We start from the raw sequence: 18,521 nt of genomic DNA on the forward strand, positions 1-18,521 counted from the left end.
TCTTTTAACTCCAAAAAATGATCCAACTGAAATAAAGAGGCTGTGGCTGAGTGAATAGGACCCTTCATGCTTTTCAAGAACAGCATTTGCATTCTGGTTTATTTCAGGCTGCATTTTAGAAATTTTGAGGGCCAACAAGGTTTGGTGGTAGCAGACCTTTCCTAGGACAGGCTGGAGAAACAGTGGCTATATCCTCCAAACAACAGCATGGGCCAATCCCTCAGAGGAATTCTCCCAAAAGGATCAGATTCAACACTAATTCCCTTTATTACCTGTTCCTGTTTTCTGCAAGGGAGAGAATACTGACCATATCAAATCCCCTTTTTAGATACTTACATTCTCTTCAATTGCTAAACTGACTTTCAAAATTTAAGTCCAAAGTCTTTGGTCTACCTGGAGACCACATGAGCTGCTCAATTACTTTCCTCACCCTCATTTCTTCTGATGAGTTCCAAAATCTGTTCTCCCTTATTTTTGTAAATGTCATTCTACAAATCACTTCCTTTTGTGCAAAATGAAAGACAGGGTTTTGTTGTTGTTGTTGTTTTGAGACAAGGTCTCACTCTGTTGCCTCAGGCTGGGGTGCAGTGGCGCAATCATGGCTTACTGTAGCCTCGACCTCCTGGGCTCCAGTGATCCTCCCACCTCAGCCTCCCAAGTGGCTGGGACTACAAGTGCACGCCACCATGCCCAGTTAATTTCTGTGAAATACAGGTTTTCAACCCCACCTTCTTCTTTACTATATACGGGTGTAGGAGTGTTTTTGGCCTACTGTACAAAATTAAGCTTGACCATTCCTGGAGAAACTGATCCAGTCTTTTTTTTTTTTTTTTTTTTTGAGACGGAGTCTCACTCTGTCGCCCAGGCTGGAGTGCAGTGGTGCGATCTCAGGTCACTGCAAGCTCCGCTTCCCGGGTTCATGCCATTCTCCTGCCTCAGCCTCCTGAGTAGCTGGGACTACAGGCTCCCGCCACCGCACCCGGCTAATTTTTTGTATTTTTGGTAGAGACAGGGTTTCACCGTGGTCTTGATCTCCTGACCTCGTGATCCGCCCACCTCAGCCTCCCAAAGTGCTGGGATTACAGGCGTGAGCCACCGTGCCCGGCTCCAGTCTTGATTTAATTGTGGCACTTCCTATAATCTACCTAGTCCAAAACAACAACAAAAAATTTCAAAGTTCAGTACAGTTCCCCATGAAATGAAAGTTGCATCAGTGGCTATCAAGAACTCAAAAGAAAATACAAACATTAAGTCTGGCAAGGATTTATTAGGAAGCTTATTAGTCACAGTGAATAAAAGCCATGAAAAGAAGAACTCAAATCTCCAAATTCTGGCATCGGACTTACAACACTAGTTAGAAGCTAATAAACATTAAGGAATTTCCAAGGGGAATCTTAACTAAGTCTCAATCTTACTGACCAGATTACCCACACACATAGAAATGATCCCCATGCTCTCCCCAGACTGCTTAGCTAGGCAGTGGAAAAGATCTTCTCCCCAAGCTTAAGCTATCACGCAACAGCAAGAGACTCCTGTCCTTCTAGCTATAACCACAGGACACATGTGCGTGACAGACAACTCCAAGCTGGGCAACTTGACAAGAATGCTGAACAATGAGAGGGGCAAGGAGCAAGCAGGAACAAGTGTTTTAGTTGGAGACCCTCCTGATGGCTACTACTAACACAATCCTGAGGCGTCAGAAAGTTTCCTATAGCCCACAAATAGTTTCCTTTAAAAAAAAAAAAAAACAAGTCACACAACAATCCTGCCACAAAGCAACATGACACTTGGAATCACATGGCCACATTAACTGGAAAAGCAAGCGTTATCCATGACTGCCAGATGCCACCCAGCCCAAGACCCAATTTCCGCAGCGCTCTAGAGAACCACGATGGTCCCCTGGCACCTACACAACCCTCCCAGTGGTGTCGTATCTTCCGTAGGCCAGGTTTCTGCAGCAAGCCCCAAAGACAAAGCTTGGCAGAGGCTGTGGCAGCCAACTCTCTCTGGAGCCTCATCCCTTTGTCCTTCCCAACAGGTAGTCGTACATCTTCACTGACACAGCGCCTCTATGGGAGCCTTGGCCAGCCCTTAGGAAATAAAGTGTGTCTGTGGGGTAACCTGATGGACCCTATGGTCTGCTGGGTTGGCAGATGCTTCGTAATTGCAGATGGTCACCTCGTGTCGGCGAAGCTGCAAGAAAATTGAGGCTGGGTCAGCCAGCCATTAAAAGAACTGTCCTTTCCCACACCACACACATTGCGGTAGTCCTTATTCAGGTTCATTTCTAGGAGTCATCATTTAATATCTCCTTATTTTAATACTTAGATGTCATCATCTAATGTCTCCCAATTTTGATACTTTTTAACTCCAGAAAGCTGCAAAGATCATTATCATTGATTCACCCTGTAACTCTGAAGATTCAGTCTCCCTACTATAATGGGGGTACCATGAGAACAGGAACTTGTCTATGGTATTATCTTATCCCTGGTTCATGAATAGAAAAGATTATCAAAAATACTCAATGAAAGCATTTGAAAGTAAAAAACTGAGAATTAATATAAATGACAATTTCAGGCTGGGCAAGGTGGCTCACACCTGTAATCCCAACATTTTGGGAGGCTGAGATGGGCAGATCACCTGAGGTCAGGAGTTCGAGACCAGCCTGGCCAACATGGTGAAACCCCGTCTCTACTAAAAATACAAAAAAATTAGCCAGGCGTGGGAGTGGGCACCTGTAATCCCAGCTACTTGGGGGGCTGAGGCAGGAGAATCACTTGAACCTGGGAGGCAGAGGTCGCAGTGAGCTGAGATATATATATATATTATATATATATTATATATATAAAAATAACAGTTTCAACCCCCTTAAAAATACCTGTAGTTTCTCAAATGAGACGAAAAGTTTATACTGATAAAACCAAGAAAAATAATAAACTGGGAGTAATTATGACACTTGCTCTTTTCCCTTCCCTGGAAGCTCCCATCACCACAGTGTGCAGATATGTAGACATGAGGGGAAAACCTTTCCAACCCCATCTTACCTCAGTCCACTCTCCTCTCAGGCCAATATAAAAGACCTTTGTCGTATCTGCTCCGAAGTTTTTTGAAATATGAATTGAGAGATGATAGACATTTGAAAAACGAGAAATTCTAGAGGATGACAGGAATAGGGAAAAAAGGTATGAATTATAGTTCAATGAGTATCTCACCACCATGTGAAACAACAATTCAGCTCCAGCTTGTAAAAGCCAGGCAAAGTCAGAGCTCCTGAGTTCTTCCTTCTCCTTTGGACAGGCAATTAATTCAATGACCATTTACTGAGCACCTGCCAGATCCTGTCCAAGGTAGTAGGGATAAACACTGCTCCTGCCCTCAAGGAACAGGAATGAGAAATGCTGCATAACCCAGCAGGGATTCTAAAGCACATTTAGTGTTAACCTAAACTAATGGGAGACACATCTTTCCTAAAACCACCCTAGGAGTTCATTCAGATCTGCCAATTGCTTGCAAGTTAACAAGTCTGTGGCTTGCACTGAATCTCTGCCAAAAAAATTGACCAAGCCAAAGATCAAGTCTCCTCCACTGTTTTAACTCATTTCCAATGCTAAGAGAGCAGGAGACTGGCCAAAAATAAATGGCAAGCCCTATGAGAAGCCACAGAGAATGGAAGACAGGCCCAGTGCTTACTTTGTAGCATACTCTAATTCTCCTGTAAGATCCCGGTTCAGACTAAAGGTCTGATCTGGCTCCCTTTCTGTATCATCAAAGGACATCTGTGGAATATTCTTGTACCTGAAAAAGGAAAGGAAAGAAAAGTCAAGAAATGTGCATTATCACATGTTTCAGGTTTTCAACATTTTCTACTGACTGCTTAAATGGCTTTGGTTCTATCAATAGGAGACTGAATTTGGGGGTCATATTTTAGAAATGACATTTTATACAAGTATCTCCAAATATCTTTTTTTTTTTTTTTTTTTGAGACAGAGTCTCACTGTGTCACCCAGGCTGGAGTGCAATGGTGCAATCTCAGCTCACTGCAACCTCCACCTCCCGGGTTCAAGTGACTCTCATGCCTCACCCTCCTGAGTAGCTGGAACTACAGGCGTACGCCACCATGCCTGGCAAATTTTGGTACTTTTAGTAAAGACAGGGTTTCGCCATGTTGGCAATGCTGGTCTCTAACTCCCAACCTCAGGTGATCCGCCTGCGTCGGTCTCCGAAAGTGCTGGAATTACAGGCATGAGCCACTGCGTCCAGCCTACAAATATCTTTAATCCAACAAAAAAAGAGCTGAGATCTGCAACATAACCCCATGGTATCTTTGAGTGGGTTAATATCACATGAGAAGCAATACACAAAGAGACGGCTCAAACTAGGTCACATGCAGCAAATGCATGGAGAAAATAAACAACTCAGCACATTCAGACCAAACTGAGGATGTTATTAAATAAAACAGCTTACTCATGGGAAAAATACATACTTTGGCAGAAACATATTACACACAGTTAAGAGATAAAAGATCAGGTAACCCAATGCTCAAGCATTTTTTTGTGTCCAAAAACCACGCATACACTCAGTCACCTTACAGTTCTTAAAACATTTATAACATGAGGATTTCCATTTTGAAAGATCACAAAAGACTGCAATCTCACATTGAAACTGCTAGAGAGGGTGCAATGAGCCAAGATCACGCCACTGTACTCCAGCCTGGGTGACAGAGAGACTCAGTCTCAGAATAAATAAAAAGTAAACTGCTAGAGAAGAAAATGTTTTTCAAAGAGTAATCTAAAAAGCAGCTGTCTCTATAACCCACAAATTCCCAAAGACTATAAGCCACATGTCCCCACCAATTCCAGGGTGTTTTATTGACACACCCACACAGAACAGGCCTCGATATTGGCTGGGGCAAAATGCATGTAATTTAAGAAAGCCGCCGGGCGCAGTGGCTCACACCTGTAATCCCAGCACTTTGGGAGGCCGAAGCGGGCGGATCATGAGGTCAGGAGATGGAGACCATCCTGGCTAACATGGTGAAACCCTGTCTCTACTAAAAATACAAAAAATTAGTCGGGCGTGGTGGCAGGCGCCTGTAGTCCCAGCTACTTGGGAGGCTGAGGCAGGAGAACGGCATGAACCTGGGAGGCGGAACTTGGAGTGAGCCGAGATGGCGCCACTGCATTCCAGCCTGGGCAACAGAGCGAGACTCCGTCTCAAAAAAAAAAAAAAAAAAAAAAAAAAAGAAAGCAAACGTTTACTTCAAAGTGTTTCTAAGAATGATGCACCACAGAATAATAATAATAGTAAACATTTATGAGCGGCATAATGAGAAGCAGTATAGCGCTGTAGTTAAAATCTAGAGCTAGACTTTCTAGGATTCAAGCCTGGCTCTGTCACTTACCAGCTGAGTAAATTTGGGCACCTGATTTAACCTCTGTTTCCTCATCTGTAAAATGGGAATGGTAATAGTACATATTCCACACAGTTGGTATGGAGATGAAATTGAATCGATTCTAAGTAACGCATATATTGAAAAAACTTTACTATGGAAAAGTTCAAACTTACACAAAAGCAGAGATTACATAATGAATCTCCACATACTTTTCACTCATCTTCGATGATCAACATTTTGTTGATCTTGCCCATCAGCCCGATTTTGTTTAAGCTCAATATTTTAAAGCAATCCCAGACACATCATTTCACCTATAAATATTCCAGTATGGGCCAGGCGTGGTGGCTCACGCCTGTAATCCCAGCACTTTGGGAGGCGGAGGCAGGCGGATCACTTGAGGTCAGGAGTTCGAGAGCTGCCTGGTCAACATGGTGAAACCCTGTCTCTACTAAAAATTAAAAAAAAATTAGCCAGGCCTGGTGGTGCGTGCCTGTAATCCCTGCTACTCAGGAGGCTGAAGCAAGAGAATCGCTTGACCCCAGGAGGCGGAGGTTGCAGTGAGCCAAGATTGGGCCACTGCACTCAAGCCTAGGCAACAGAGCAGAACGCCGTCTTAAAAAAACAAAAAATACACACACACACGTATATATACACATATATGTGTATATATATATGCGTATATATGTATATACACATATATACACACATGTGCCTGTGATCCCAGCACTTCGGGAGGCTGAGGTGGGCGGATCACGAGGTCAGGAGATCGAGACCATCCTTGCTAACACAGTGAAACTCTACCTCTACTAAAAAATACAAAAAATTAGCCAGACATGGTGGCGGGCACCTGTAGTCCCTGCTACTCAGGAGGCTGAGATGGGAGAATGGCGTGAACCCAGGAGGCGGAGCTTGCAGTGAGCCGAGATCGCGCCACTGCACTCCAGCCTGGGCGACACAGTGAGACTCTGTCTCAAAAATAAAATAAAATAAAATAAAATACATATATGTAATACCATTTTATAATAATTGACAATATCAACAGATAACAAAATTAACAGCAATTCACTTTTTTAAATTTTTTTTTGGCTGGGTGCAGTGGCTCACTCCTGTAATCTCAGCACACTGGGAGGCTGAGGTGGGCAGCCTGCTTGATCCCAGGAGTTCAAGACCAGCCTGGGCAACATAGCAAAACCCCATCTCTGCAAAAAAATACATAAATTAGCTGGGCGTAGTGGCACACGTCTGTATTCCCAGCTGCTTGGGAGGCTGCGGTGGGAGGATTGCTTGAACTGAGGAGGTCGAGGCTGCAGTGAGCTATGATCACACCACTGCACTCCAGCCTAGGTGACAAAGTAAGGCCCTATCTCAAACTATATAAATAATTTTTTTTTAAGCCTTGCTCTGTTGCCCAGGCTGGGGTCCAGTATATGATCTTACGATCTTAATTCACCATAACCTTTCATTCCTAGGCTCAAGTGATCCTTTGGCCTCGGCCTCCCCAAAGTGCTGGGATTGAGGCATGAGCCACTGTGCCCAGCCCAGTGGTAATTCTTTTTTTTTTTTTCTTTTGAGACAGAGTCTTGCACTGTCACACATGTTGGAGTGCAGTGGAGTAATCTTGGCTCACTGCAACCTCCGCCTCCCGGGTTCAAGCGATTCTCCTGCCTCAGCCTCCCGAATAGCTGGCATTACAGGCGACTGCCACTATGACTGGCTAATTCTTGTGTTTTTAGTAGAGACAGGGTTTCACCATGTTGGCCAGGCTGGTCTTGAACTCCTGACCTCAGGTGATCTGCCCGCCTCGGCTTCCCAAAGTGCTGGGATTATAGGTGTGAGCCACTGCGCCTGGCTGAATGGTAATTCTTTAGTAACACGTAACACCTCATCTGTGTTCAAACTTCCCTGATTTAATACTCTCAATCTAATTTTTCTGGATGTGTCAATCACATGTCATAGTTCAATACCATTTTTTCTGTATTAATTGAATATAATGGTACATTTTACAATCAATGACATCTTACATTTGATAAAGTATAACATATGTAGTGTGCTTAGAACTGAGGGCTATGTATTCGTATCTGTTCACCCAAAATTGGACACTTAACTGTGTTCCAGACCTAATCTAAGCTCTTTACATGTTTTATCTCATTTAAGCCTCTCCACAATCTTATGAGGTATGTATGCACTGTTACCATTCCCATGTTAGATATAGAAAATCCAGGCATAGCGAAGATAAGGTCTCAAAGTCATGAAGCTAGCAAGTGGTACAGCCATTATTTGAACCCAGTTTACTCCAGATCCCACACTCTAAATCACAATGCAGCATGGATGCCTAATATTCTCAGGTCAGTCCATCATCTTCCACGTAAATGAGTCTCCAAAAGCATCAAAGGTATTATTTCTTTAAAATGATTAAATACATGGATTTGCTTTCAAATTCACGTTTCTAATACTCAACTATAATATATCTTAAATCTTTGGAAGTCCTTTAATCAATTTTTCAGATGAATTTTTTTTTTTTTTTTTTTTGAGACAGAGTCTCACTCTGTTGCCCAGGCTGGAATGCAGTGGTGCAATCTTGGCTCACTGCAACCTGCACCTCCGCGGTTCAAGTGATTCTCATGCTTCAGCTTCTCCAGTAGCTAGGATTACAGGCCTGTGCCACCGCACCCAGCTAATTTTTGTATTTTTAGTAGTGACAGGGTTTCGCCATGTTGACCAGGATGATCTTGAACTCCTGGCCTCAAGTGATCTGCCCGCCTCGGCCTCCCAAAGTGCTGGGATTTGAATTATTTTTTTCTTTTGAGATGGAGTCTTGCTCTGTCACCCAGACTGGAGTGCAGTGGCACGATCTTGGCTCACTGCAACCTCTGCCACCTGGGTTCAAGCGATTCTCCTGCCTCAGCCTCCCAAGTAGCTGGGATTACAGGCGTGTGCCACCACACCTGGCTAATTTTTGTATTTTTAGTAGAGACGGGGTTTCAGCATCTTGGTCAGGCTGGTCTTGAACTCCTGACCAGTCTCGGCATCCCAAAGTGCTGGGATTACAGGTGTGAACCACCATGCTCGGCCTTTAGGATTTGAATTTTTTATTTATTTGTTTTTATTATTACTTTTGAGATGGGGTCTCCTTCTGTCATCCAGACTGGAGTGCAGTGGCGAGATCTCGGCTCGCTGCAACCTCCGCCTCCCAGGTTCAAGCAATTCTCCTGCCTCACCCTCCCTAGTAGCTGGGATTACAGGCACGCACCACCAGGCCCAGCTAATTTTCGTATTTTTAGTAGAGACGGGGTTTTACCAGGTTGGCCAGGCTGGTCTCGAACCTCAGGTGATCCGCCCGCCTCAGCCTCCCAAAGTGCTAGGATTACAAGTGTAAGCCACCGTGCCCAGCCTATATATCATCTTTTATTGGTTTTGTGAGATAAGCTACTGCACCCGGACTGAATTTTTTAAATGTAAAGTTCTTCTTATATGTTTCTCCAGCACTCAGAAAGCAGTTTTCCCTTTCTTTTAGGAAGGCTGTTCTGGAATAAGGTAAGTTGTCAAAAAGGGTACTAGCTCTGGCGGCAAAAGATTCAGTGTTGCAAGAGGTATACACAACTTTGCTAACTAAATGCCACGCAAAGTCAGGTGGAGCAATTCCATGTCAACAAAACACATAAGATCATTACTGTATGAAATAGCAAGGAAAAATGTTGAAGCTAAGCCCAAGAAAAGAATCCATAAGATCATATGAGATCTGCAGCTAGTTATTAAGAAAACTGCAGAGTCATCAACAAGTGACATTTACACAATGCTCTCTGAATGAATCATGTCATAGTAAGCACTTTGAAATATGAGACACACTGTTGGGCCTAAAGATGCTTAATCTAAAAAAGTCATTAATTCAGGAAAAAATACATGTATTCCAATGCAGAATGAGAACAGGACCAAGATATTTTAAAAGGGGAAATATTAAACCCGGTAAGAAGAAAAATGATACTATTCTGGAATAAAATGTTACCAGAAAAAGAGAATTAGGAGCTCCTTTGAGGGCCTAAGCCTTTGCCACTTACAGTCTCATCTCAGAGGGGTGTGAGTCATCATCCTCTCCCATTATAATGATGCCTTTGAGCTTGACATTGCCCGTAAATCTGCCAGAATGCAAAAGAGAAGGTTGTCAAACCTGGGTTTGAATACCTGTTTAGTTGTGTGACCCTGGGCAAGACCCTTCCCCTGTATGGGCTTCAGTTTACTCATCTGTCAACTTGTACTAGATAATTTCTAAGATCCTGTCTACCTCTAGCATTCTACAATTCTAAGAAATTTACCTCAATTTCTCAGTTATTGTTCTACAAATACATCTGTTTCCAGTCTGCACCAAGAAAGCTATGATGCTTTCCTCCTCAAACCCACCAAAGTAATTTATCCCATTTCTAGAAGCAAATGTGTGCTCTTGACACCAGCGAATGAATCCATCTGAGGCAACTGGGTACAGCCTATTTAGCCTGAGGTAGGCACCAAGGAGATACTTACGGAATATTAAACAGAAGCTCTTCATCTGCATCACTTTCAACAAACTGGAGGGGATGGGGAGGGGGGAGGAGAAAGCAACAAATATTTGCTGAGAGCCTACATTTTCAGGCATCTCCCACCCTGTTCTACAACTGGGGTGCAATGGGAAGAGTCACTCTCCCTTGGTTTTCCAAGACTTATGAACTTGAAGCTAACCAGTCTTATCCAGTGTCATAACAGCCACAGGCCACCCAACTGGAAGGTTCTTAACAAAAAGCCCATGAATGAATTTCCAGGGTCGAAGAGCCTTCTGAAGTGTGAACTGAAAGGCAGGTGTTTATGTGCATTTTTCTGAGAAGAAGGTCCACTGCTTTCAAACAGATAGCAAAGGGGCCTGCGACCCCACAATGTAAAGAACCTTTGCTCTATATGGGAACCACCTTTCATCTCCCTAGGCTCGTCTTCACCAGGTAATATGATGAGGCAGCCACTAGCACCAATGGTCCAACGGCCCTCACGACCATCCTCTCTAACCCACACAGCCCTGGAATAGAGCGTTAGGCTGTGTAGCCTGACAAAACTGTCCCCGTTCCCTCTAGGCCTCAGTTTCCCTATATGCAAAATGGGGAGACAACGCTGCTCGCCTCCCAAAAAGCTGGCAGGAGACAGGCACGGAAAAGCGCTTGGCAACCAGGCTGTCGTTATTCTTAACATCAGAAATGAGTAGACCGACGGCCCGAGGCCCCACACGCACCCTGCCCCGCCCGCCCCAAGCCCCAGGCGGCCCACCTTGGAGCGGTCGGTCCGCTCCTCCCACGGCTTGAAGACGCCGCGGCCGCTGCCCTCGCGGCTCTCGTTAAGGCACTGCAGCCGCTCCAGGTCGATGCGCAGGTACAGGCCATAGGCCAGGCCGCGCTGCTCGGGCGGCTCCTCCCGTTCGGCGGCGCAGCGGCAGCCGCCCCCGCCGTGGCTGTGACCGTGCGACATGGCGACGCCGCCACCTGCGCGTCCTCTCGGCCCCACAGCCGCGCTCGCTCGGCTCGCCTCGCCTCAGACCAGCTCCGCGCCGTTCACCTGCGGCAGCCAAGCGCGCCGCGCCTGCCGCGTCGTAAAAGGCGCCGCTGCGCGGCGCATGCGCGTGGGGAGAAGGCGGGGGTGGGGTCGAGCGGAACTGACGTAGGACGCGCGCCTCCCAGGTGCCAGAGTTCCTGTTGACTCCAGTCCTGGCGCTGGGTGCTGCTGCTGTCCCAGCTTCCTAGGTGTGGAAACTGAAGGACCAAGAGATTAAACCGGTGTGCTGAGTAAACTCACAGGCTGAGATTCGAATTCTCCTCCCCCGACGAGGCTGGAGCCTGTGCTCTCTTCCTTGATCGCCACGTTTCTTTGCGAGCTGATGAAGGAAAGCGTGAGGAATGATAAGGCCCTGGAGACTGGAGAACGCGAGCTTATCGCTGTCTCACATGCGCACGGCTTAGACGTTGAGAGCTCACAGGCCCACTTGCATAACCACTTTCTTGATAGCGGGGTTACAGCTTGAGAGCACGGGGCTTTGTGCACGGCCAGACCTAAAGACTACTCCTGTGTCTGCTACTGGCCATTGTGACACCTTAAGTCATTTCCCCTATTCTGAGACTCCGTTTCCCCGTCTGTAAGGTGGAAAGAATAGTATCTGTTTCATAGGATCACAGTGAGTATTAAATGAAATAATGCAATTAAAGAACTCAGCAGGCCGGGCGCGGTGGCTCACGCCTGTAATCCCAGCACTTTGGGAGGCCGAGGCGGGCGGATCACGAGGTCAAAAGATCGAGACCATCCTAGCCAACATGATGAAACCCCGTCTCTACTAAAAATACAAAAATTAGCTAGGCGTGGTGGCGCGAGCCTGTAGTCCCAGCTACTCGGGAGGCTGAAGCAGGAGAATCGCTTGAACCCGGGAGGCAGAGGTTGCAGTGAGCCGACATCGCGCTACTGCACTCCAGCCTGGCGACAGAGCAAGACTCCGTATCAAAAAGAAAAAAAAAGAAAAAACTCAGCAAATGGCTGACACATGATGGGCATTCAGTAGCCGATGGTTATTACGGTCAAATCCAACGACAGCCACTTACTAGCTGCGTGGCCTTGGGCAAGTGACTTGATCTTCTGAGACTCAGTTTACCCCCTGTGAAGTGAAGGGATTGGACTAGATGATCTCTGCATTTCCTCCCCCATGTGATATTTCAGAGTACTTTTTTTCAAACAGCTGGTTGTGGCCTGTCAGTAGGTTTTAAAATCCGTTTATAGAGAATTGTGATCAACATTAAAAAAAAAAAATAGAATACAAAAAAAAAACACCAGGATGTATCACACATTTCAAGTCTCAATTGATGAAACTTTTGTTTCAGTTTTGAGTTTGTATTCAGACACAATATGATGTGTTTTTCATATTGTGGGTTGAGATCAAAATAATTAAAAGCCACTGTTTAGAGGTGAAATAATCTTGTTTTCAGGATAGAATGTTTTCCTACTCCCTGGTGGGGAAAAGACAGGATACAGAAAGAGAGTTATGGGATACCCTGGCTACCCTCTTCCCTTCACATCTGGCTCTGGAGTGCTCAGTGGGGCTGGTGAAGTATAGACCAAAATATCCATTTTTTCAAGTTCCATTCAGAAATATTTTCTGGGCCACATGCAGTGCCTCATGCCTGTAATCTCAGCACTTTTGGGAGGCCAAGGTGGGAGGATCACTTGAGCCTAGGAGTTTGAGACTAGCCTGGGCAACATAGGGAGACCCCATCTTTACAAAAATAATTAAAAATATTAGCCCAGCATGGTGGCTCATGCCTGTGGTCCCAGCTATTTGGGAGGCTGAAGTGGAAGGATCTCCTGAGCCTGGGAGGGTGAGGCTGTAGTGAGCTGTTATCATGCCGCTGCACTCCAACCTGGGTGTCAGAGCAAGACTGTCTCAAAAAAATAAAAACAAGAAAAATATTTTGATGTCCTATTTTAGTTACTTGTGCAATAAGCAAGCTTGGTTCTGTTTCAAAATAGCTCAGTGCCATGAATTATTCCTGCTTTTAGGTCACAGTTTCAGGTAAGGGACCTGGAATGTGGCAAACAGTAAATGTTTACTTGACTGATACACTTGGTAGCCTTTCTTTGGAAAGACTGTCCTTTTGAAGGACCAACTCAGGCCTTACCCAGGAGATCTGCTCATTTTGACTTTTTCCTGTTGCCTTCATTAATGATTTATTTGAGCACTGTGTGCTAAGCACATTATGTAGTTCATCTCAATTAATTGTCACATGAACTTTAAGAGCTAGGTACAGCCAGGTGTGGTGGCTCACACCTGTAACACTTTGGGAGGCCGAGGCGGGTAGATCACTTGAGGTCAGGAGTTTGAGACCAGCCTGGCCAGCATGGTGAAAACCCGTCTCTACTAAAAATACAAAAATTAGCCAGGCATCATAGCGTGTGCCTGTAATCCCAGCTACTCGGGAGGCTGAGGCAGGAGAATCGCTTGAACCCAGGAGGCAGAGCTTGCAGTGAGCCGAGATTGTGCCACTGCACTCCAGCCTGAGCGACAGAGTGAGACTCCATCTCAAAAAAAAAAAAAAGAGAGCTAGGTGCTATTACCTACTGTTATCTCCAATTTGAAGATGAGGAAAACTGAGGCTGAAAGAGGCAAACTAACTTGCCCAAGACCAGGTAAAGTTAGGAGGTAACCAGGCTTTGAACACATCCTGCAGTGTTCTTGTAACACATCAGTAGTTTCCTGGTTAGGGTGGGGAGGTTGAGGCGGGAGGTGCACACAAAGTAAATATGCTGTATCAATTAGCTTGTGCTGTGTAACAAATTACCCTAAAACTTTGATAGCTTTAAACAACAAACATTGATTAATTCGCATGATCCTGTGGATTAGCTTTTCTGGGCCAGTTCAGCTTGGGCTGGAAAGTTTGGGATGGTCTCACTCTCGTCTGCTTGATGCTGGCTGTTAGCTGGGATGATGGGACCACGTGTCTCCAGCAGACAAGGCTAGCTAAATTACATGGTGATAATTGCAGAGTTCCCAGGAGCAAGAGAGGGCAAGACTCAATTGCACAAGCACTTTTTTTTTTTTTTTGAGATGGAGTCTTGCTCTGTCACCCAAGCTGGAGTGCAGTGGCACAATCTCTGCTCACTGCAACCTCCCCCTCCCGGGTTCAAGCGATTCTCCTGCCTCAGCCTTCCGAGTAGCTGGGATTACAGGCGCCTGCCACCACACCTGGCTAATTTTTGTATTTTTAGTAGAGATGGGGTTTCACCATGTTGGGCAGGCTGGTCTCAAACTTCTGACCTCAGGTGATCTGCCCACCTCGGCCTCCCAAAGTGCTAGGATTACAGGCATGAGCCACTGCGCCCTGCCAGCACAAGCACTTTTTAAGCCTTACATCTATAATCTTTCTATAATGACCCATCAGCCAAATCCAAATTCTAGAGTGGAGAGCTAGACTGTAGACTTCACCTCCTGATTGTAAGAACTGCAAAATACTGTGGCTCCTCCCCTCCCAGTAGGTCTGTATTAGTTGTGTTTTGTTGTGTAACAAATTATTCCCAAACTTAATGGCTTAAAACTGTAGCAGGACAAGCAGCAGACAAAACCTGTCAGACACCAGGTTAAAGAAGGAAGAGACTTTATTCGCCAGGAGCGTTGGCAGAGTTGTGTCTCAAGAACCAAGCTCTCCGAAGAAAAAGTTCCTGGCCCTTTTAAGGGCTTATAACTCTAAGGGGGTCCACGTGAAAGGGTTGTGATAGACTGAGCAAGTGATCTATAGGTAACACATGTGGTTAGGGTGGGGGCGTTAATCTTTAACCTCAGGCCTGGTAAGTGGCATCAGTTGGTCTTGCCACTGACTTCATTCCTGTTGTTTTTCAGCTTTTACTTCTTCCTTCTCTTCAGAGACAGTAAGAGAAATGGCCTCTCTCCTCAAAACAACAATTAACATTTATCATCTCACAGTTTCTGTGAGTTAGGAATTTGAGAGCGTCCTAGCTGGGTGGTTCTGGCTTGGGGTCTCTCATGAGCCTGAAATCATATGAAGGCTTGGCCAGGGCTGGAGAAGCCCCGGCTGGCAAGTTTGTGCAGGCTGTTGGCAGGAGGCCCCAGTTCTTAACACATGGACCTCTCAATAGTACTGTTTGAGTGTCCTCATGATACAGCAGCTGGTTTTCAGCAGAGCAAGTGATCTAAGGGCAAGGTAGAAACCACCAATGTCTTTTATGACCTAGCCACAGAAGTCCCATATTGTCAATTTTGCAACATCCCATGGTTTCACAGGTCAGCCATATTCAGTGTGTGCGGGAACTTCATAAGAGTGCAGATACCAGGAGGTAGAAATCATTAGAGGCCACCTTAGTGGCTGGCTACCATGCTGCCATACATGTTAAGTGGCACTGAAAATGGCTTTATTCTACTGTATTTAATTGGTGGTTTGGCTATGGATAGAATTCTTTCATAATTGTGAAGAAATTGCTCTGTTTTTTTTCTGGCTTTGATAAATACAATGCTGTTCTGAATCCTGATTCTTTGTATGGGTTTTCCCCCCACCCCACCCCGTTTTCTGGAAGCTTTTAAGATCTTCTCTTGGTATTCTAGAATGTGATGATTTTTGTTGTGCTTTGGTCTCTTTTGTCATTCATTGTGCTGGATACCTGAGGGACCTTTTCAATTTAGAACCCCTAGAACAAAGTGTGAGCACACAGGTTAGGACCTCTGCATGCGTGGACACAAGGCCCTGCCAGGCAAACAGATTTAGAGATATGGAGAGAATGGGGCAGGGCTAGGGTCCTGTTCTCTGCCTCCCACCACCTTCTAGTACAGAACTCTGAGAGGCCCAAGAATGTGAATGTGGTCTTCCAGGTCATTGTGAAGGTTTATTTATTGACATAGCAGAATAGATTGTCTTTTATTTAATAGTTCATTAGGGTCATTTATAACTTTTTAAGTGTGCATTCAGCTGTATTCTTGCCCCTGTCCTGCAAATATTAGGTTTGGCCTGCTAGGCAAATTGCTTAACCTCTCTAGGTCTCAGATTTTTTTCTTTTTTCTTTTTCTTTTTCTTTTTTCTAGGCCTCAGATTTGTCTTACATAAAATGGGAATCATAAGAGTACCTATGTTGTGGAGTGCTATGACAGTAATGTGAAATAACACATGAAAGTGTTTGGTATAACATCTGGTCCACAGGGAAAGGCTATTGCTGTAGCCGCCCCCCCCCTCCGCCCCTGACTCAGTTTTGCTTTCTGTGGTTTCAGTTACATGCAGTCAACCACTGTCCAAAAATATTAAATGGAAATTTTCAGAAATAAACCATCTGTAAGTTTTAAATTGCATGCTGTCCTGAGTAGCGTGATGAAGTCTTGTGCTGTCCCGCTCTGTCCACCTGGGGAACCTGAATTGTCCCTTTGTCTAGTGCCTCCACGCTGTATACACTCCCTGTTCGTTAGTCACTTACTAAGTAAGTGCCCTGTTCGTTATCGGATCGACTGCCGTGATATTGCAATGCTTGTGTTCAAGTCACCCTTATTTGACTTAGTAGTGGCCCCAAAGTGCAAGAGTAGTGATGCTAGCAATTTGGATATGCCAAAGAGAAGCCATAAAGTTCTTTCTTTAAATGAAAAAGGTAAAAGTTATAATAAGGAAAGAAAAAATAAAGTGTGCTGAGGTCGCTAAGATCTGTAATAAGAACGAATCTTCTATCTGTGAAATTATGAAGGAAAAAGAAATACCTGCTAGTTTTGCTGCCACTCATGAAACTGCAAAAGTTATGAGCACAGTGCCTGATAACTGTATTACATCATATTGCTATAATTGTTCCATTTTATTATTAGTTGTTTAATCTCATCATGCCTAATTTATAAATTAAATGTAATCATAGGTATGTATGTATAGAAAAAAGCATAGTACTGTATATATAGCGTTCAGTACTATTCAGTCATCCCCTGAGGGTCTTGGAACATATCGCCCACAGATAAGGGGGGACTGCGGATAATCCCCAGTTTATGGTGGTTCGACTTATGACTTTGTGACTTTACAGTGGTGCAAAAGTGATAAGAATTCAGCATTCTCCTCGACAAGTGGACGACCATCTACTGTGGTTTCACAGCGGCTATCACTATTGCCAGCAGCAAGACTGTCAGCTCGGCGCCCTCGTCTGGTTGGATGGGAAACTGCAGTTGCTAAGGGAGCTGGGTTTGTAAGTCAGGGTTGCAGGGTGGCTTAGCTGTGATTTGGGAGTAATGCCTTGTGCCTCTGCTTACTGTCTCCTCTCTTGCACTCCTATGTTGCAGGAATCTCTGAGGACAAATGGGAATTCTCACTGATTTCTAGGACTACCCTGGGGCAGGTAAGAAAAGCATCCAAGTTTTTTCCCATCGCTCCATTTATAAACTTTTTTTTTTTGGAGATAGGGTCTCACTCTGCCACCCAGGCTGGAGTGCAGTGGCACAATCTTGGCTCACTGCAACTTCTGCCTCCTGGGCTCAACCAGTCCTCCCACTTCAGCCTCCTGAGTAGCTGGGACTACAGGTGCCTGCCACCATGCCCGGCTAATTTTTTGTATTTTTAAATAGGGACAGGGTTTCACTGTGTTAGCCAGGATGGTCTCCATCTCCTGACCTCGTGATCCGCCCGCCTGGGCCTCCCAAAGTGCTGGGATTACAGGTGTGAGCCACCACGCCCAGCCTATTTACCTCATTTTTAGAGAAAGAAACTGAGAAAGAGATTAAGTGACATGCTCAAGGCCACATGGCTAGAAAGTGTGGGGTTTGAAGCAGAGTCTGACGTCTGACTCCACAGCCTGTGCCCTTAGCTGCCCTTCTCCGAGCCTTGTGGATTACCTAGAGCCCAGGCTGTCATGATTACCTTTGGAGGTTTTTTTGGTTTTTTTTGGTCAGCATACATTTTTCTCTGGATTTTTAGTTTTTTCCGATAAGTTTTGGGGGAACAGGTGGTGTTTGGTTACATGAATAAGTTCTTTAGTGGTGATCTCTGAGGTTTTGGTGCACCCAACCTTTGGAATCTTTAATGCTGTTAGCAAATATTCCCAATTCTCTGCATCCAGGAACATGGATGGATTGTGCTTCCTTGACCCCATGAATTAAGGTGCAGCCAATGCAATATGATGGCAATGATAGATGTCACTTCTAGACATAACAACAGTTATATCAATATTGTAATTAATATTATTTTTCTATTATAATTAATGTTAATAAATATTAATATTCTCTACTTGCCTCGAAGATCTTACAAGCATGGGAATGGCACCTCCCTTAGCCTGGGCCCCTGAGTGAGGATGACATAAAGCAGATCCCTGTCAGACTCACAATGGACAGGCGGTGAGACCTCTGTTGTTGCAAGCCACTGAGATTTGGGGGTTGTTGCTGCAACAGAACCGTGTCCAAGGCTTCTCAACCTTGGCTCTATTTACATTTTCGGCCAGATAATTCTTTGTTGGGGGAGGGGCGCTGTCTTGTGCATTGTAGCATGGATAGCAGCATCCATGGCCTCTGCCCACTAGATGCCCATAGCTCCCCAACAACAGCGACAACCAAAATGTCTCCAGATGTTGCCAAGTGTCATACTGGGAACAAAGTCACCTCTAGTTGAGAACTACTGCTGAG

At 45.1% G+C, this 18,521-nt stretch overlaps 1 protein-coding gene and 1 long non-coding RNA gene across 2 annotated transcripts; one reads left to right on the forward strand and one right to left on the reverse strand.

Moving 5' to 3' along the window:
* Positions 1-1,247: 1,247 nt before the first annotated feature.
* PITHD1 (PITH domain containing 1) lies at positions 1,248-12,845 on the reverse strand. Its single transcript, XM_004024892.3, has 6 exons — positions 10,676-12,845; positions 9,908-9,951; positions 9,448-9,525; positions 3,691-3,795; positions 3,045-3,153; positions 1,248-2,193 (listed from the first exon to the last, which is right to left on the reverse strand). Exons 1-6 carry the CDS (start codon positions 10,871-10,873, stop codon positions 2,092-2,094), a joined length of 636 nt encoding a protein of 211 aa, XP_004024942.1. The 5' UTR covers positions 10,874-12,845; the 3' UTR covers positions 1,248-2,091.
* LOC129533719 (uncharacterized) lies at positions 11,487-18,129 on the forward strand. The gene is made up of 3 exons (XR_008680054.1): positions 11,487-11,573; positions 16,937-17,095; positions 17,190-18,129. It is a non-coding gene; the product is annotated as an uncharacterized lncRNA (long non-coding RNA).
* Positions 18,130-18,521: the final 392 nt, after the last annotated feature.

Source organism: Gorilla gorilla, chromosome 1 (assembly GCF_029281585.2).
Source record: "Gorilla gorilla gorilla isolate KB3781 chromosome 1, NHGRI_mGorGor1-v2.1_pri, whole genome shotgun sequence".
In the NCBI taxonomy this organism is placed as follows: Eukaryota; Metazoa; Chordata; class Mammalia; order Primates; family Hominidae; genus Gorilla; species Gorilla gorilla.

Bases quoted from the DNA above. Each gene is read 5' to 3' on its own strand.
- PITHD1 (XM_004024892.3), bottom strand. From the start codon at position 10,873: ATGTCGCACGGTCACAGCCACGGCGGGGGCGGCTGCCGCTGCGCCGCC. The intron at 9,952-10,675 runs GTGGGCCGCCTG...CATCCCCTCCAG, and splicing joins AGCGGACCGACCGCTCCAAG to TTTGTTGAAAGTGATGCAGA. The intron at 3,796-9,447 runs GTAAGTGGCAAA...TTCCTTTTTCAG, and splicing joins CACCCCTCTGAGATGAGACT to GTACAAGAATATTCCACAGA.